The sequence below is a fragment of the Diplotaxodon limnothrissa genome, unplaced genomic scaffold (assembly GCF_057381915.1).
Source record: "Diplotaxodon limnothrissa isolate DT_005_m unplaced genomic scaffold, D_limnothrissa_male_GT1.1 unmapped_scaffold_4, whole genome shotgun sequence".
NCBI lineage: Eukaryota > Metazoa > Chordata > Actinopteri > Cichliformes > Cichlidae > Diplotaxodon > Diplotaxodon limnothrissa.
In genome coordinates, this window is record NW_028188558.1 from 4,046,091 (window position 1) to 4,060,257 (window position 14,167).

Consider the following 14,167-nt stretch of genomic DNA (forward strand, 5'->3'; position numbering starts at 1 on the left):
CGGACCGGCCTTTAAGGTGTCGCGGATAAATGAGGGAGGGGCTAATAATCGGCTCAGTCATTTTTAATGATCGTTGAAAGCCCAGATCGTAATCGTGATTAAAATTCGATTAATTGAGCAGCCCTACCTCTTCCTTTATAGTTTTGTTTCCTGTCACTCCTCAAAACCACCGACTTCAAGAAAACCAGTTTTCCTTTTAAGGAGCTCGAGGAACCTCCCACAACCGGCGCACTTGTAGGCCATTACACGAATACACGATACAAAGCAGGGAGGTGTTTGGTAGGTGGACGGGGGGAGTCCTTCATGGGTCACGGACACATTAACCAATGAACACAACCAACCAATGGACAACGGACTGAACCATCAGAGGTCATGAGCAACAATGCCCTCCCTCTTTCCCTTTGCAGGAAATCTAAAGTAAACCAAGATAAGGACATGACTGAGAGGACAGAGTACGACTCTCCGCTCACTGAGCCAACCAGCAGTTTATTAAGGTGCAGGAGCGCACCACTGGAAGACGGTGTCCCTCCACAGGAGCACCCAGTCTGACAGACAAAGAAGCCTAATTAAAACAGGCACCTGTCCCTCAGCTGGCTGCCCTACTTGGTTAAATCAGGATTTAGAGTGAAGCCCAAAGGAATTACTCCAGTTTGTGTTTGTGGGTCAAGAGGGTTCTCGCGACTTAACAAAGCTACGACCAATGAAAGAAAACGCTGCACACTTTCCAGGGTAACTTGAAGCTAAAAAGACCAAAGTATCATCTTCTGGCAGAGTAGCTCAAGGATTACTCGTAATCCTGCCTCGAGGTTTGGAGGCAAAGCTCATGTGCATCTTAATGATGGAAAAGCTGGTGCAGCCAAACTTTCACCAAGAAGTCACTCAACTTATGGACACATGCATGACTGTACCACTGGCAACTGAGCCTCCAATTCCTCAGTCTGAATCACAGCTTTAAATCCAACCTTTGGCAATGAACCAGGTCACAGACATGAGCCATGACATTGAGACGTCTGAGGGACTTCCTTCCACGTGGATTCACCCTCAGTATGTGGCTGAGGCACCCGGACGCCCAAGAGGAACCAACTGAACTTAAACGTGAAAATGACTGTTACACTAACAAAGCTGCAGAAGCACTTGGTCACCGTGGGAAGTTAAAGGTGCATTTTAAGCAAGAGGAAACCTGTAGCAGTCCCAGGGAGGGAGGGGCATGACGGGGCTCGCGGAGGGAGGCGAGACGAACACAAGAACGACCTGCAGAATTTATCCACTCCACTTAAAAACTGGGCCTGGTTCTGCTAGAGGTTTCTTCCTGTTAAAAGGGAGTTTTTCCTTCCCACTGTCGCCAAAGTGCTGCTCACAGGGGGTCATATGATTGTTGGGTTTTCTCTGTATCTATGAGGCGCCTTGAGGCGGCTTTGTTGTGATTTGGCGCTATATAAATAAAATTGAATTGAAACCAGAGTAACTTATGCAAACTGATATTCTACAGCTGAACAGCTGAGGCCTCGTTTCCTGGACTCTGTTAATGCGTCTTGCTGTCGGACCGAAGTTGTTCTACTGCTTGTGCATCTTTCTTGTTGATCTCTTCCACGTCTCATGATGTTCTGATTTCTTATCTTCTCTCCAAATGGTAAATGGTACATGGCCTGGTTCTGATACAGCGCTTTTCTACTGGGAAAAACAAGTGTAAAGTGCACGCCTCACCCACTCGTAGAAGCACTTTTTCCTTTGTATTCATCATTAACCTGCACTCATACTCCAGGAACTTGTGGTTAGTATCTTGCCCAAGGATTCGAGGGATCGAACCACCAACTATCCAACCAGGAGATGGCCTGCTCTGCTACACCCTTCTTTCACGTTTTATGTGCAGCTAGTCAGAGCTAAAACAGGAATATCATTAATGACATTTAGCTGAAGAAAACCCAAACAAAAGCCTAGCTTCCCCATCGTTTGATCAGATGAGAACTGAGGCAGCCTTTTGCCTCGGACTGGGGAGTCCTCACGCCCGCTGACAGTTGCTCTGTTACACGGCAGCCTACTTTCTGTTTTTCATGCTCCCCTGAGTAGGTCTGATGAGATATTTTTAGCCTGCTGCACACAGCTGTGCTTCACTTAAGAGCAAGTCTGGGGTGAAATCACCAATATTCTAATATATACACAAACACTTGAGCTGATCTGCAGCACTCGCAGTGATACACAAACTGTGGCTCCCTCACTGATAGATCAGACTGGAGTTAGAGGCCATCCTGGGTTAAACACAGCTTTCCACGTGCAGATGCATCAATAACATAATAAAAACATTAAATAAAATCAGATTAGTGAACTTTAGTGCCTGCATATGGAATCCCCCCACCCCTACATGAATGTTGACAGCTTTCTATGCGTTTCACCTTTTATTGTTTGTCGAGGTTTCAACTGTTTAACGTTCTTCTACAAAATGTGACTTAAGTTCTGGTGGACGACTCATACCAGGACCATTTCCATCCACGTGCAAAGCATCATAAACTAATGTGTGAACATGACCCTACTTTACAAATGTTCAGCTTCATATATCTGATTGTTCTTGCTTCCATAAAGCTTGGTGGGCATGCAGAGTCCAACTACACCGCCTGTTAAATACATGGACACACACACAGGATTCTGAGACCAGCAGCCTGAGCTCTGCACAGATTCACAAGTAAACACAGAACCTCCTGAACCTGGTCTCTCGTTGCCTGTTTGTAGGATGTATGAAGTGCAGCTTGCAGTCTGCAGGCGGCGGGCGCCCTCGGCATGAGAAGCTGTCTAAGTGATGGCAGACACACAAGGACGTGCACTTAGGGATACTGAGTCATCACTTCTGTCACACGAACAGCTCACTGGTCATTCAAGTCCTAGACCATGTGGGTCAGTCGAGACCTGAAGGATGAGCCGTGGACACAATGAGACCACGTCATGTAGAGCTGTACACGCTGCACGAGGCTCTGCTTTGTGTTACAGCATCTTCCTTTTGTAACGCACACACACACACTACGTCTCTCTTTATCCACCTCTTTCATGTGTGGCCTTAGGAAGGCTGCTGTGTAACTGCTGTGTTAAGCCTGTGACATTGAATGCACACACACACACCTCTGATGGAGCACTTTACTGATGCGACCCTATAAAACCAGGACTGAGGGGTCAGGGGTCACGGCTCGTGGGTTTCGGTGTGTTAGGAGTGCTTGTGTTACGCTGTGTCTGAGCGCTGATCACAATCAACAGCACAAACACTCTAATATACTTCAACACCTACATGACCCCGCAGACTATATTTAGCTTCCCATCTCGTTGTGTTTCCATGGGGATGAAGAGTTCACATCGAGCGGCTGGGCCTCGGGTATTTTCCAGAAGCAACAACAAAGGGCTCCTGAACCAGAGCTTTCCCACAGCCGGTGGGTCTTCAAGTGATCACTTCCACTCTGGTGAGTCCAAGCATCACTGGGTCTGACTTTGTCCTTCATACAAGGCTGCCGTCAGTGAAGACTTCCACTTCACTACATCTGGGTGTTGTAGTTATGTTCGGGATTCTTCCAGTATTATGCTTTTATTTTGAAGAGCCGGTTAGAATGCAGATGCACTTTAAACCAGGGGTGTCAAACTGGCGGCCCGGGGACCCCTTACACTGACGTGACGAACTATAACCTGTGAATTGACCTGTGAAGGGAGGATTTGTTTGTTGTTGACTGCATTGACTGAGGCATGTAGCCTCATGGGTAGTGTAGTCTGTGCTGCAGAGAGCGTGGGACTGCCCCTCCCACTGTGTGTGTTTGAGCGCGAGGCAGAGAGAAAGTACGAGTTTCTACCGACAAGAAACGGAAGATGAAAGCATGTAAATATAACAACAACAACAGCTGCAGCCTGACGAGCCCGGCTGTAAGCAAGCCGTCCAGACTGTGCGCCGTGTTCCCCTCCGACACTCTAAAGCTCTGCTGGAGCCTTTCCACGCCTCTCTGACAGTTACCGGCTACGGGCCCAACACGAAGCCCGACGGATTAGCCAGAGCAACCTTCATCACGGTCCTGACCGAGGAAACAGCAGAGTGCAAAGATGCTGAGGGATCGGCTGTGTTAGTGCAGTACTGCGCTTTTATTTTGTTAAATACAATCACAGTTCGTGCTGCCACGCGTGCACACAGAGGACCGCTGTGTTTATTTGGTGGTTCAATGAAAGATCTGTGGTCACGTTTGCAGCTTGTCTTGTTCTACGATACTTGAAATTAAATTTTAGGAAACATTTGTGGGTGTTTTGTTTTTTGTACCACTTGAACACTAACGTGTCCAAAGAGACGACGGCGCCAGCAGGGCCCACAGCTCATCCAAGTTCGACAAACCTGCTTCACAGCGGACACGAGGAAGCCTGGGAGGAGCGCTCGACAGCAGAGCACAAATGACTCCTCGCTTTAACGTTCCATATGCAAGTTTACTTCATAACTCACACAATGCTTGTGTGCACAGTAAAAGTGGCACCTGACCCAGCACTGTCCAACCACCTCGTTTTCTAGGTGCGGTGTAACAGGTAAGATCACCGTTTCTGAAGCCCCAGTGAGCCTGAAAGGAAAGTCCATGCACTGCTTCAGTGATGTTGAGGTTAGTGTTTTTCTGTCCACATGTGTGTCTGCTACGCTGGCAGTGTGACACATGAACCAACGATTTCCAGAGGGGACTGCATGTTGCATCAACATCTGACAGTACCGCACAAAGGTTACATGCATTGTTATCATTGCACTACTCACGATCGTCATTAGAGACTACAAACACATTTACTGGTAATAGCTACCTGCTAACGTGTTAGCAAAACCTGGTAATGACTTTTCAAATTAACCGATGCACTCTGAGCCTCACAAGTGCCAGCTTGTTTAGGCCGGGGGGGGGTCTCCAGGTCTGGTGGCAACTCAGGAACTGAGGGAGACTGCATGTTGCATCAACATCTGACAGTACCGCACAAAGGTCTGTGAGCACAAACAGTTGCATTGTTATCATTGCACTACTCACGATCGTCATTAGAGACTACAAACACACAGGTCTGGTGGCAACTCAAAGCTGCACAATCTCCAGTGTGAACATCAAAATTAAAATCCATTAATTGAAAACTGTCCTCCTGCCTTGGCTGCTTCACCCTGCTGACGTGATGGTGCTGGCAGCTCAGGGCCGACACTGCTGCCAGTGCGTTCCCAGCATTGTCTATCAGTTTAACACTATTTCATAATTACTGTTCATTATGATGTAAATGAAGTGTCCACACTGTGACAGCAGATTAACATGCAGAACAGTCCCCATCACAGACGTGTAGATTCTCAGTGAGATCTATCAGAAAGCCTTCCAAGCTCAGCTGCAGCACTCTGCAACCACGTGTTCCTTCACTAGAACTACTGCTGATGTGATGTTTGCAGACACAGAAGAACTTTCAGGTGGAGCTTCTGTTTAGGACTTCTCCTCACAAAGCAGCCGTGGCATTGGTGGCACTCTGGCCTCTCCCTGAACGAGACCGTCAGTTCGGATCAGCACGCCACCGTATCTGCATGTGTTTGACTTTCAGAGCGTCTGTCCTCCGGCTGTGTGCTGACATCCTAAAGTGCTGCAGGCCAGATTAAAGGGATTTCACAATTTGAATGAAGAGATGTCACTGTGAATGTTGTGATTTATCAGAAGGTAACCAACCCATAAACCTGTAAACCAGAACGCGGTGCTTACGCGTAAGCGAGCTGTGTTTGAGCAATGTGGTGATGTGGCCAAAAGACAGCAGCATCATATCGGCTTTCTTTGGGATTTCACTTATTCTGAAGGCGCAACCCAAAGGGCTCATCTGCATCTCTGCCTCAAGAGCTAGGATTATTTTCACCTCATGACGCTGAGTGATGGAAAAGCAGGACGGATGTTTTTCTCCTGGTGAACAGCCCCATTAGATTTATATGCAATTCTTTTATAAACACTCCTCTGTCCAACTGACCTTCTTCTCCTCATTGAGCCTAAATAAGCCCGGCGTGGACTTATGACAAACTAGCTCAATATAAGCGACATGAATGTGAAACGTCCATCTTTCATATTCATGTCTGTGTGTCTCAAAATAAACCGTTCATGCTGATATTTACATCGTTTTCATGTAGAATTTCTTAGCCTTCTCTCTCCTCTTATATTTAAAATGACCACACTACGGACAAGCGACTGTTGTTATGCGTTGTCGTTAGCAACAGCGAGGGCAACGACGAGCATCGCGCGGCTCCGCTAGTTTATTTCCACATAAACCTTTCACAATAAAGCTGAAGATCCTGTTGAGATTTTTCTAAATAAACGGAATCAGGTGAAATTGTATTTAGGGACGAGATGCTAAAAAGAGCCGTCAGCACGCCGCCCCGCAGCACGCCGCCCCGCAGCACGCCGTGTAATGCATACAAAGAAAATCGCGGCCGTTCCAACTCATCTACCACTCGACTGCAGCTACACGACGCCCAGCTGAAAACACTTCATGCAGGTCGAGCTGCCCGAGACTCACAGAAGTTACAGAAAACAAACGTTTTGTGATGAATATCGTTGTCAGCACGACAAACGTCTGATATCAGGGATGTGAGATCATCGTCGCTCAGCCCTGGGACAAACCATCTACTGTGCCTGCTCTCCCTTCTCATTGGTTATGATGTCCTCCAAGGCTACAAGGTTAAAATGAGTTCCTAATCTCTCAGCAGCTAAATGAGTCTTTTTCTTTTTGTTTCATTGTTGCAAGTCTCCCTTTTTAAAACCACATTTGCAAACCCTTTGCTTTCCACACAGCTGCTAGCTGCAGGGAAACCCCTGCTCCCCTCCTGAGAGGCTGCACTGCGGTCACTCTCCATCACCACGGCCCATCTATTCAAGCCCGTCTCCTTCCGTTTGTGCGCCGTGCTTCTGCCGATCAGCACTTGGACAGCAGCGGACGCCTGGGCTCCTGCTGCACGGACACTGATGAAGTTGTTTTTGTTCTGTTAGTAAGAAGATGAAAACTTTAAAGACAAAAAAGAAGCTTCTGGGTTGGACAGACACCATCACATGAAGTTCACGAGGCAACGCTCTATAATCATGTTTTAATGTGAAGACCTCATCACAAATCACCGGCGCACACAGCAGAACGAGTCGTGAAAAGGCCACTGTGACGATGCAATAACAAACACGGAAAATAAAAGTGAATTTGAAGCTGCAGGCAGTGAAACCCGACCACATCTGGCTGCTACTGAGATGACACGGGCAGCAATGGCAGAGGCATGAAAACCATAGAGCCAAAAAGAAAGAGGAAGCTGGTTTGAGGCGTGACGGGGCTAAAAAGAAGCTATTCCCTCTGAGTGAGCCACCGCTGCATGTTTGCAGTGAGAGCCTGAAGCAGCATGTACTCACCTCTAGCAGACAACTTCTTGGTGTTGATTATCTTTGCAGCATACTCCTGCCCCGTGGAGATCTTCATGCACCGCCTCACCACAGAGAAGGCCCCCCTACAGGACACAATGAAGCAGGGATCAGCCTCTGCACAACCAGACTCCTCATAATGTGCAAAGACAGCTGTGAAAATGACATTTAAAGTGTTTTCTGTTGCACTGTTACATCTGAAAGTCCCGGTCGAGTCTCGGTGTCACGAGTCCAAAGTTTCAAGAGCCATTTTACAACACGCACCATTCGACGGTGATACTGCAACAAGTCAGAGGCCGTCTAACTCCCCACTTGTCCCTTTTCAGCGTGCAGAGTGATCGTTGTGAAGCAGCTTATTTTCAGCTTCTTGTTTCTGTTCCTAAACCAGCAGCAAGTGAAGTAAAGTGGGTGAAACATGCAACGAATGAGCAAGTGTGCAGCTGCCCGTGTCCACAGCCACGTGTAAGCAGGCTTCATATTCTGCTGCAGACACAGACAGCTGGACTTCTCTGGCATCTGCCTGAAGTCGCCGCCTCGACATCGCTGGTGCACTTTAATCACGCTTCAACACGAGCGAGCGAGGCAGCGCTCCTCTTTACGTGAGCGCAGCCTGACCCTACAGGAGAAAGCCCGGGTTAGCACCCGGCGCTGTGACGGGCTTCACTGAGCCAAACGCCACAAACAAAGCTCGACTGTGCTGAACATCATTCGTAGTAAAACTGATGACTTTGCATATGAAACTATGCAAAGTCCTCATCCATGAAGAACTTTGTTGTAGCAAAGTGGAAAAAGGGTCTGCTTTTAAAAACTTTTGAATCATTTGTCTTTGTTTCGTTTGCCTTCTCGCGCTTCTTCTTCTCCTCTCTGTGCTGACGTTCACTGTCGCTCTTTTCAACCAATCGCTGCTCTAGCTACACATAGTGTATTTGGGAGGCCTGTACGCGACTGACAGCTGAACATACAGGTTAACCAGAAGAACTTTCAGTGGCTGCGGTTTGCAAACTAAACCACACACAGGTGAGCATCAGGTGGATGTCAGGCAAGTATATGCACATCCTCTCGGAGCTCAGACTAAAGGTCGGGTCAGAGGTCATCAGCTGAAGCACACGTGGAAGCATCAGCAGATCCCTGATCAGCAGCCACACCTGCTTCCTGCTCATGTAAACTGGAGAAGGCTTCAAACAGGCCTTTCTAAGAAGCGCCTCGTCGTAGCAGCGGCAAAGCATCCAGTTTACATCATTCACACAACTTTGCATCCAGTGGTTCTTCAGTGAAGGCCCGCAATAACTCAAGTCTTTGTTCGGGTCAGAATAACAAAGTGAAGCAATCATTTGAATGAACCACAGTGACGTGATGACCGTTCAGGCTGACCCCAGATCAGGCCGAGATCAACCACAGCTCCCCAAAGCCAGCTCGGGTTCAGGTGCATGCGTGATGAAGCGAATGGGGCGGGACTGTGGACAGAAACACGTCGTTGGCGTCTGCACAGAGGGGCGGGACTGTGGACAGAAACACGTCGTTGTTTACGAGTGACCCCACTGACCCCAACGAAACCAACTTCCTGCATTTATGACACACTGACTGGTTTTTGACAGAAGTTGTCCTCAGCCGTGTTTTCTCATCAGCACGCAGCATTTAGAGGCCACACTTAAAACACGGAGCTATTTCAGTCGGTCCCTCGGAACCGACTGACCCTTTAACGCGCTCGGTACTGACGGGCGGGGTTCATAAAGTCCCGAAACAGCCACGAAGTATTACAGACGTGGAGTCAAACACGGATCCTACAGTATCTGTGCGGCTGTTAGCCGACAGTAAGACTACAGGTACAGTGAAGTGCCCACAGCGCCGACTGCACCCTTCAAGGTGGGGTCAGGCAGGCGGAGGTGGCTCCGTGACTCCACGGCAGCAACTGAAAGCAGCAGTAACTTCAGAGACACAAAGAGTCACGAACTCACTTCCCCAGCTCCTCGTACAGCTGGTACTCGTCGGTAAACCTGGTGCAGGTTGTTGAAGCCATGCCGAGGTGATCGCTCGGTAAACAGTCTCCACGAATCCCTCCGAGTCCCAAAGAGCCACTTGTCGCGCCGGGGAAAGAAATGAAAGCGCAGCCGGGAGGTCCTGTGGGCGGAAGTCCTGCAAGCAGCGCAGCCTCCGCGTGTCTGTCCCGGTCCCGCTCGCAAACCTCGGCTCAGTCCTGGACGTCGCGACCTACTGCTGCGCTCGTCTCTGCCGCTTGGATTAGTTACCACAGTCAAGACAAGGCCACGCACACGGACACACTTCCGGTGGTGAAACCACAATAAAGCCAACTTCGGACCCGCGCTCTCACGTCCTCGTGTGACGTGGGTATTTTTGGCAAAATTAACAGCAAATATTCAATTTGAGGTTTATCTGATATTTATGTCACACCAACTAATCCTAATCTCAACGTGATTTTTTCCCTCTTTTTACATTTTGTGACTCTTAAACTAAGGTTCACGCGGTTCATGATACATATTTGATAAAATAAATTTGATGTTTTTTCAATATTTCAATTATTCCACCTATTTCACGTCACGTTTGAGCACCACCGTTTTACTTCTTTTGCTTTGTTTTATTTTGTAGGAAACTAGCACAACTTCCGCTTTTTTCCGCGGGCCTGATGAAGCACAATTTCACCTCAGCGCTTCCTTATTGGAAATCCTGCACAAGGGCTCCCTCTACAGGCAGCAAGTCTGCCCTGCTGAAATCCAGGCTGTTGGTCCGCAAAACACACGGTTCTCTTTCGTTTAACAGAACAAAACAACTATTTCTGATGGTAAATAAAAGTCACAAAAATCATATCTATCGCTTATAGGTTGGTTAATTCACCCTTATTTCCACTGAAAAGGTCCCAACAACTGGTTCTGAAGGCAGGAATTAACTTAAGATAAATGGGAGATATTTGATAGGGTGGAGGAGCTGTGTTTCCACATGAAAACTGGACAAAGGTATGAAATAAAATATAGAGTGATGTGCTAAAACACAGCTTGATCCAAAACACACAGTCTGCACTCCCATCACTTTCTTGCAGCAACCTTCTGCACCAGATGCAGACGAGACAACGTGAGTGAACGATTTCCAAGTACAGCGAGTTACAGCAATCTAATCATGAGGAGATTGTTGTGGTGCTAACAGTCTTTGTGTCACTGAGGGAAAGGATGGAGTTCATTAATGTTCTTAACCTTTAAAAACCAGTTCAACACATGTAACATGTCCAAGCTGAGTAGAAATGATACCAAGATTCAATCCACGGGCTTGAAATGATACTTCTACTCACTGTGGTTTGTAAGGACCAAAAGGAATCTGTCTTTACTTTGAAACAGTCACAGAGTTCCACTTCCACAGGCCAGCCAAGACTACAGAGTTACAGTAAGCACATGAAAAGAATGGTACATTTGTCTGTTGTCAGTTTGGAAGTGTTAGCAGACTTTATGCTTACAGAAGATTTAAGCAAAACTGAGATAAATCAGTGGCCACCTAGTACAGGAAAAGAAGCTTCCTATCTGTACAGAAAGGACTCTGAGGATAAGGTCTGTACTTTGGCAAATTGATCCTTGAGGTACTTTAAAAGACACTTTTAAATCAAGTGCTGCAGTAAGATCTTAAAGAGCTGAACTGGCACCATCTCCAGTCTAATCTGAAATCAGGAGGCCGTTAGAAAGACTGATGTAAATGTTTCTGTTGTGTTACAGCTGAATGGCTGTGTGGACACCGCTTTCTCGAGACATTTTTATTTAAGACTTGTCAAGGTTTGCACTGTTACGTGTACACAAAAGGAAAAGCCCTCGTTCTGTTATTTGCTTTATCTGCAGCAGCAGAGTGTTTCAGGTCAACACTGCCATGACTCACAGTCAACAGGATCAATAAGTCACCACCTTTGAAGTTCTTTTTGATACCACAAAGAGCCTTGGAAAGCCCTTCCCTACTGTTCGAACCAGCTGAAGGGACATGGAGCCACGTACAGGAGACTGAAGAGCCCTGTGGGGCCCAGAAGGTCAGCCTGCTGTTAGAACCAGCTTCCTGTTTTCAGACACTGATTTTATCTCTTGTGTGCAAAAGTCACTGAGTTCAGGCTACAAATAAAAGCAACCAAATATATTCAAAATGACTCAAGTTCAGGGGATACACATGCATCTTATGTATATAAAAGAAATATAAACTAATATAAGATAAGAAAATGAAATGTCGCGATTGAATACGGGTAAAACGCGCAGTGCCTTTGTTTCATACGCACATGGTGGAAAAAGCACGGCGGCGACGGAGGACGAGAAGAGCGAAAGCGGATCTTTGAATGAAACAGATGAACCTGAACTGGTTTGTAAAAATGCTGCAGCTTCAGTGGTGTGGAACTGGTTTGGCTTTCGACCGTCAGATACACAACAAAGAACATTTTTTGCAGAACATGCAAGCGGGCCGTCGTTATTACCGTGTTTTTCAGACTATAAGGCGCTCTCAAGCCTTTCATTTCCCCCAATATCGACAGTGCGCCTTATGTATGAATTCTGGTTGTGTTTACTGACCTCGAACGGATTTTATGTGGAACAGGCGCTCGAAAATCTGCCATAAAATGTTTTAGTAGGACTTCGGTAAGCTATGAAGCCGCTTGATTGTCGGAGCATGTCATCAGTCATGTCGATATAGAATAGAATAGAATAGAATACTTTTATTTGTCAATTTCTTCAAATGTACTTGCCATACAAAGGAATTGAAATTACGTTTCACACTGTCCCATGCGTAGACATTGACAACAATAAGGTGCAGATGCACAACAAAAAAACAGCCCTAACAATAAAGTAATAAATAGTAATATAATAATATAAACAGTGCCAAAAGAAATACCAAAAATATATATATAGCTGCAGGTGTGTGCAATTGCAATGCAAGTCAGGAATGTTTTCAGTTCCCGGTTCAGAGAGTGTTTCCTTGTTGGAGAGTGTGCGTGGGTGAGGGGGAGAGAGAGAGGAGGAGTAGAGTCCAATCTGTCTTCCTATACTTCTGCCAATCTGGTGATTCTGCTGGCTGGGAGCCGGGAGGGAAGAGAGTTCAGCAGTCTCACAGCCTGGTGGATGAAGCTGTTGGTGAGCCTGGTAGTGTGGGAGCGGAGACTTCTGTATCTCTTTCCAGAGGGCAGGAGGCTGAACAGACAGTGCGCGGGGTGGGTTGCATCGTTGACAATTGTGATGGCTTTGCGGGTGAGGCGAGTGGTGTAAATGTCTTGCAGGGAGGGGAGTGGTACACCAACTATCCTCTCAGCTGTTCTCACAATGCGTTGTAGAGCTTTTCTGTTATAGTCAGTGCAGCTACCGCCCCACACAGTGATGCAGCTGGAGAGGATACTTTCAATAGTTCCTCTGTAGAATGTAGTCAGGATGGGTGGTGGAGCACTTGCCCGCTTGAGTTTGCGCAGGAAGTAGAGGCGCTGTTGTGCTTTCTTGGCCAGTGATGCTGTGCTGGTGGTCCAAGAGAGGTCCTCAATGATGTGCACCCCCAGGAACTTGGTGCTGCTCACCCTCTCCACCGCAGCGCCGTCGATGGTCAATGGGGGGTGACAGGTGTGGCCTCTCTGGAAGTTGACAATAATCTCCTTGGTCTTACTAACATTTAGCAGGAGGTTGTTGTCTCTGCACCACGTGGTCAGGAGCTCAACCTCTTTCCTGTAGTGGGTCTCATCGCCCTTGGTGATGAGCCCCACCAGCGTTGTGTCGTCCGCAAACTTCACAAGGTGGTTGGAGCTGTAGGTTGGTGTGCAGTCATGTGTCAACAGGGTGAAGAGCAGAGGACTGAGCACACAGCCTTGTGGAGCCCCCGTGCTCAGGGTGATGCTGTTTGAGACCTTGTTGCCCACACGCACCGCTTGAGGCCTCTGGCTGAGGAAATCCAGCAGCCAGTTGCAGAGGGAGGTGCTGAGGCCCAGTCGGTCCAGTTTACAGATGAGTTGTTGTGGTATTATGGTGTTGAATGCTGAGCTAAAGTCTATGAACAGCATTCTCACATATGAGTCTTTCTTGTCCAGATGAGTTAGGGCTGGGTGGAGGGCAGAGCAGATTGCATCCTCTGTGGATCGTTTCGCTCTGTATGCGAACTGGTGTGGGTCCAGGGTGGGAGGTAGGGTGGATTTGATGTGTGACATGACTAGTCGTTCAAAGCACTTCATAATAATGGGTGTCAGTGCCACGGGGCGGTAGTCATTGAAACAGGCTGGGGATGGTTTCTTTGGCACAGGTATGATGGTGGCTATCAAAGATATATCCTGATAAATGTTTTTGCCCATAGATAGAGTCATATTTGCATTCCTATGCTGAACTGATATCATACACAGATGCACACAATTGTCAAACTATGTTTTCATTTAATGTCACTTTCTCAGTTTTTCTCTGTCATATATGTGGACAGACAGACAGATTCATTAACCCTTATTTAACCAGGAAGAGCCATTGAGACTAAAAACCTCTGGCCAAGATAGGCAGCAGCAGCTGTCTCAGAAATGACTCAATTAAACACAGGCAGCAACAACACACATGCAAACATAAATGAAAAAATTAAATAAAATTCAGTAAAATTCAATAAAGTTCAAATAAAAATAAAAAATCAGTTAAAATAAATCAGTCTAACTGAAACAGTTGCATGTTATGGGCCTCAAGGATTCGTAGTTTAGATTTAAAAGCACTTATTGAAATGAATTCAGGACGAAGAGAATACCGACCAGCATGTTTCATTGCAAGCAGGGAACATAGATAAGAAGGCAGCAACCCAAGAAT

The 14,167-nt window shown here is 47.0% G+C and overlaps 1 protein-coding gene across 7 annotated transcripts in view; it reads right to left on the bottom strand.

Annotated features, from left to right (window-relative positions):
- LOC146606910 (calcium/calmodulin-dependent protein kinase type II delta 1 chain) overlaps positions 1–9,609 on the bottom strand; it is a 76,714-nt gene extending 67,105 nt beyond the window's left edge. For all 7 annotated transcript variants that reach the window (XM_085349264.1, XM_085349267.1, XM_085349265.1 and 4 more), the window contains exons 1-2: positions 9,344–9,609; positions 7,380–7,474 (exon numbers count right to left, since the gene is read on the bottom strand). In XM_085349264.1, the coding sequence (XP_085205390.1) occupies positions 7,380–7,474; positions 9,344–9,405 (157 nt within the window). In that variant the 5' untranslated portion in view covers positions 9,406–9,609. The remainder of the gene's footprint in view (positions 1–7,379; positions 7,475–9,343) is intronic.
- Positions 9,610–14,167: the final 4,558 nt, after the last annotated feature.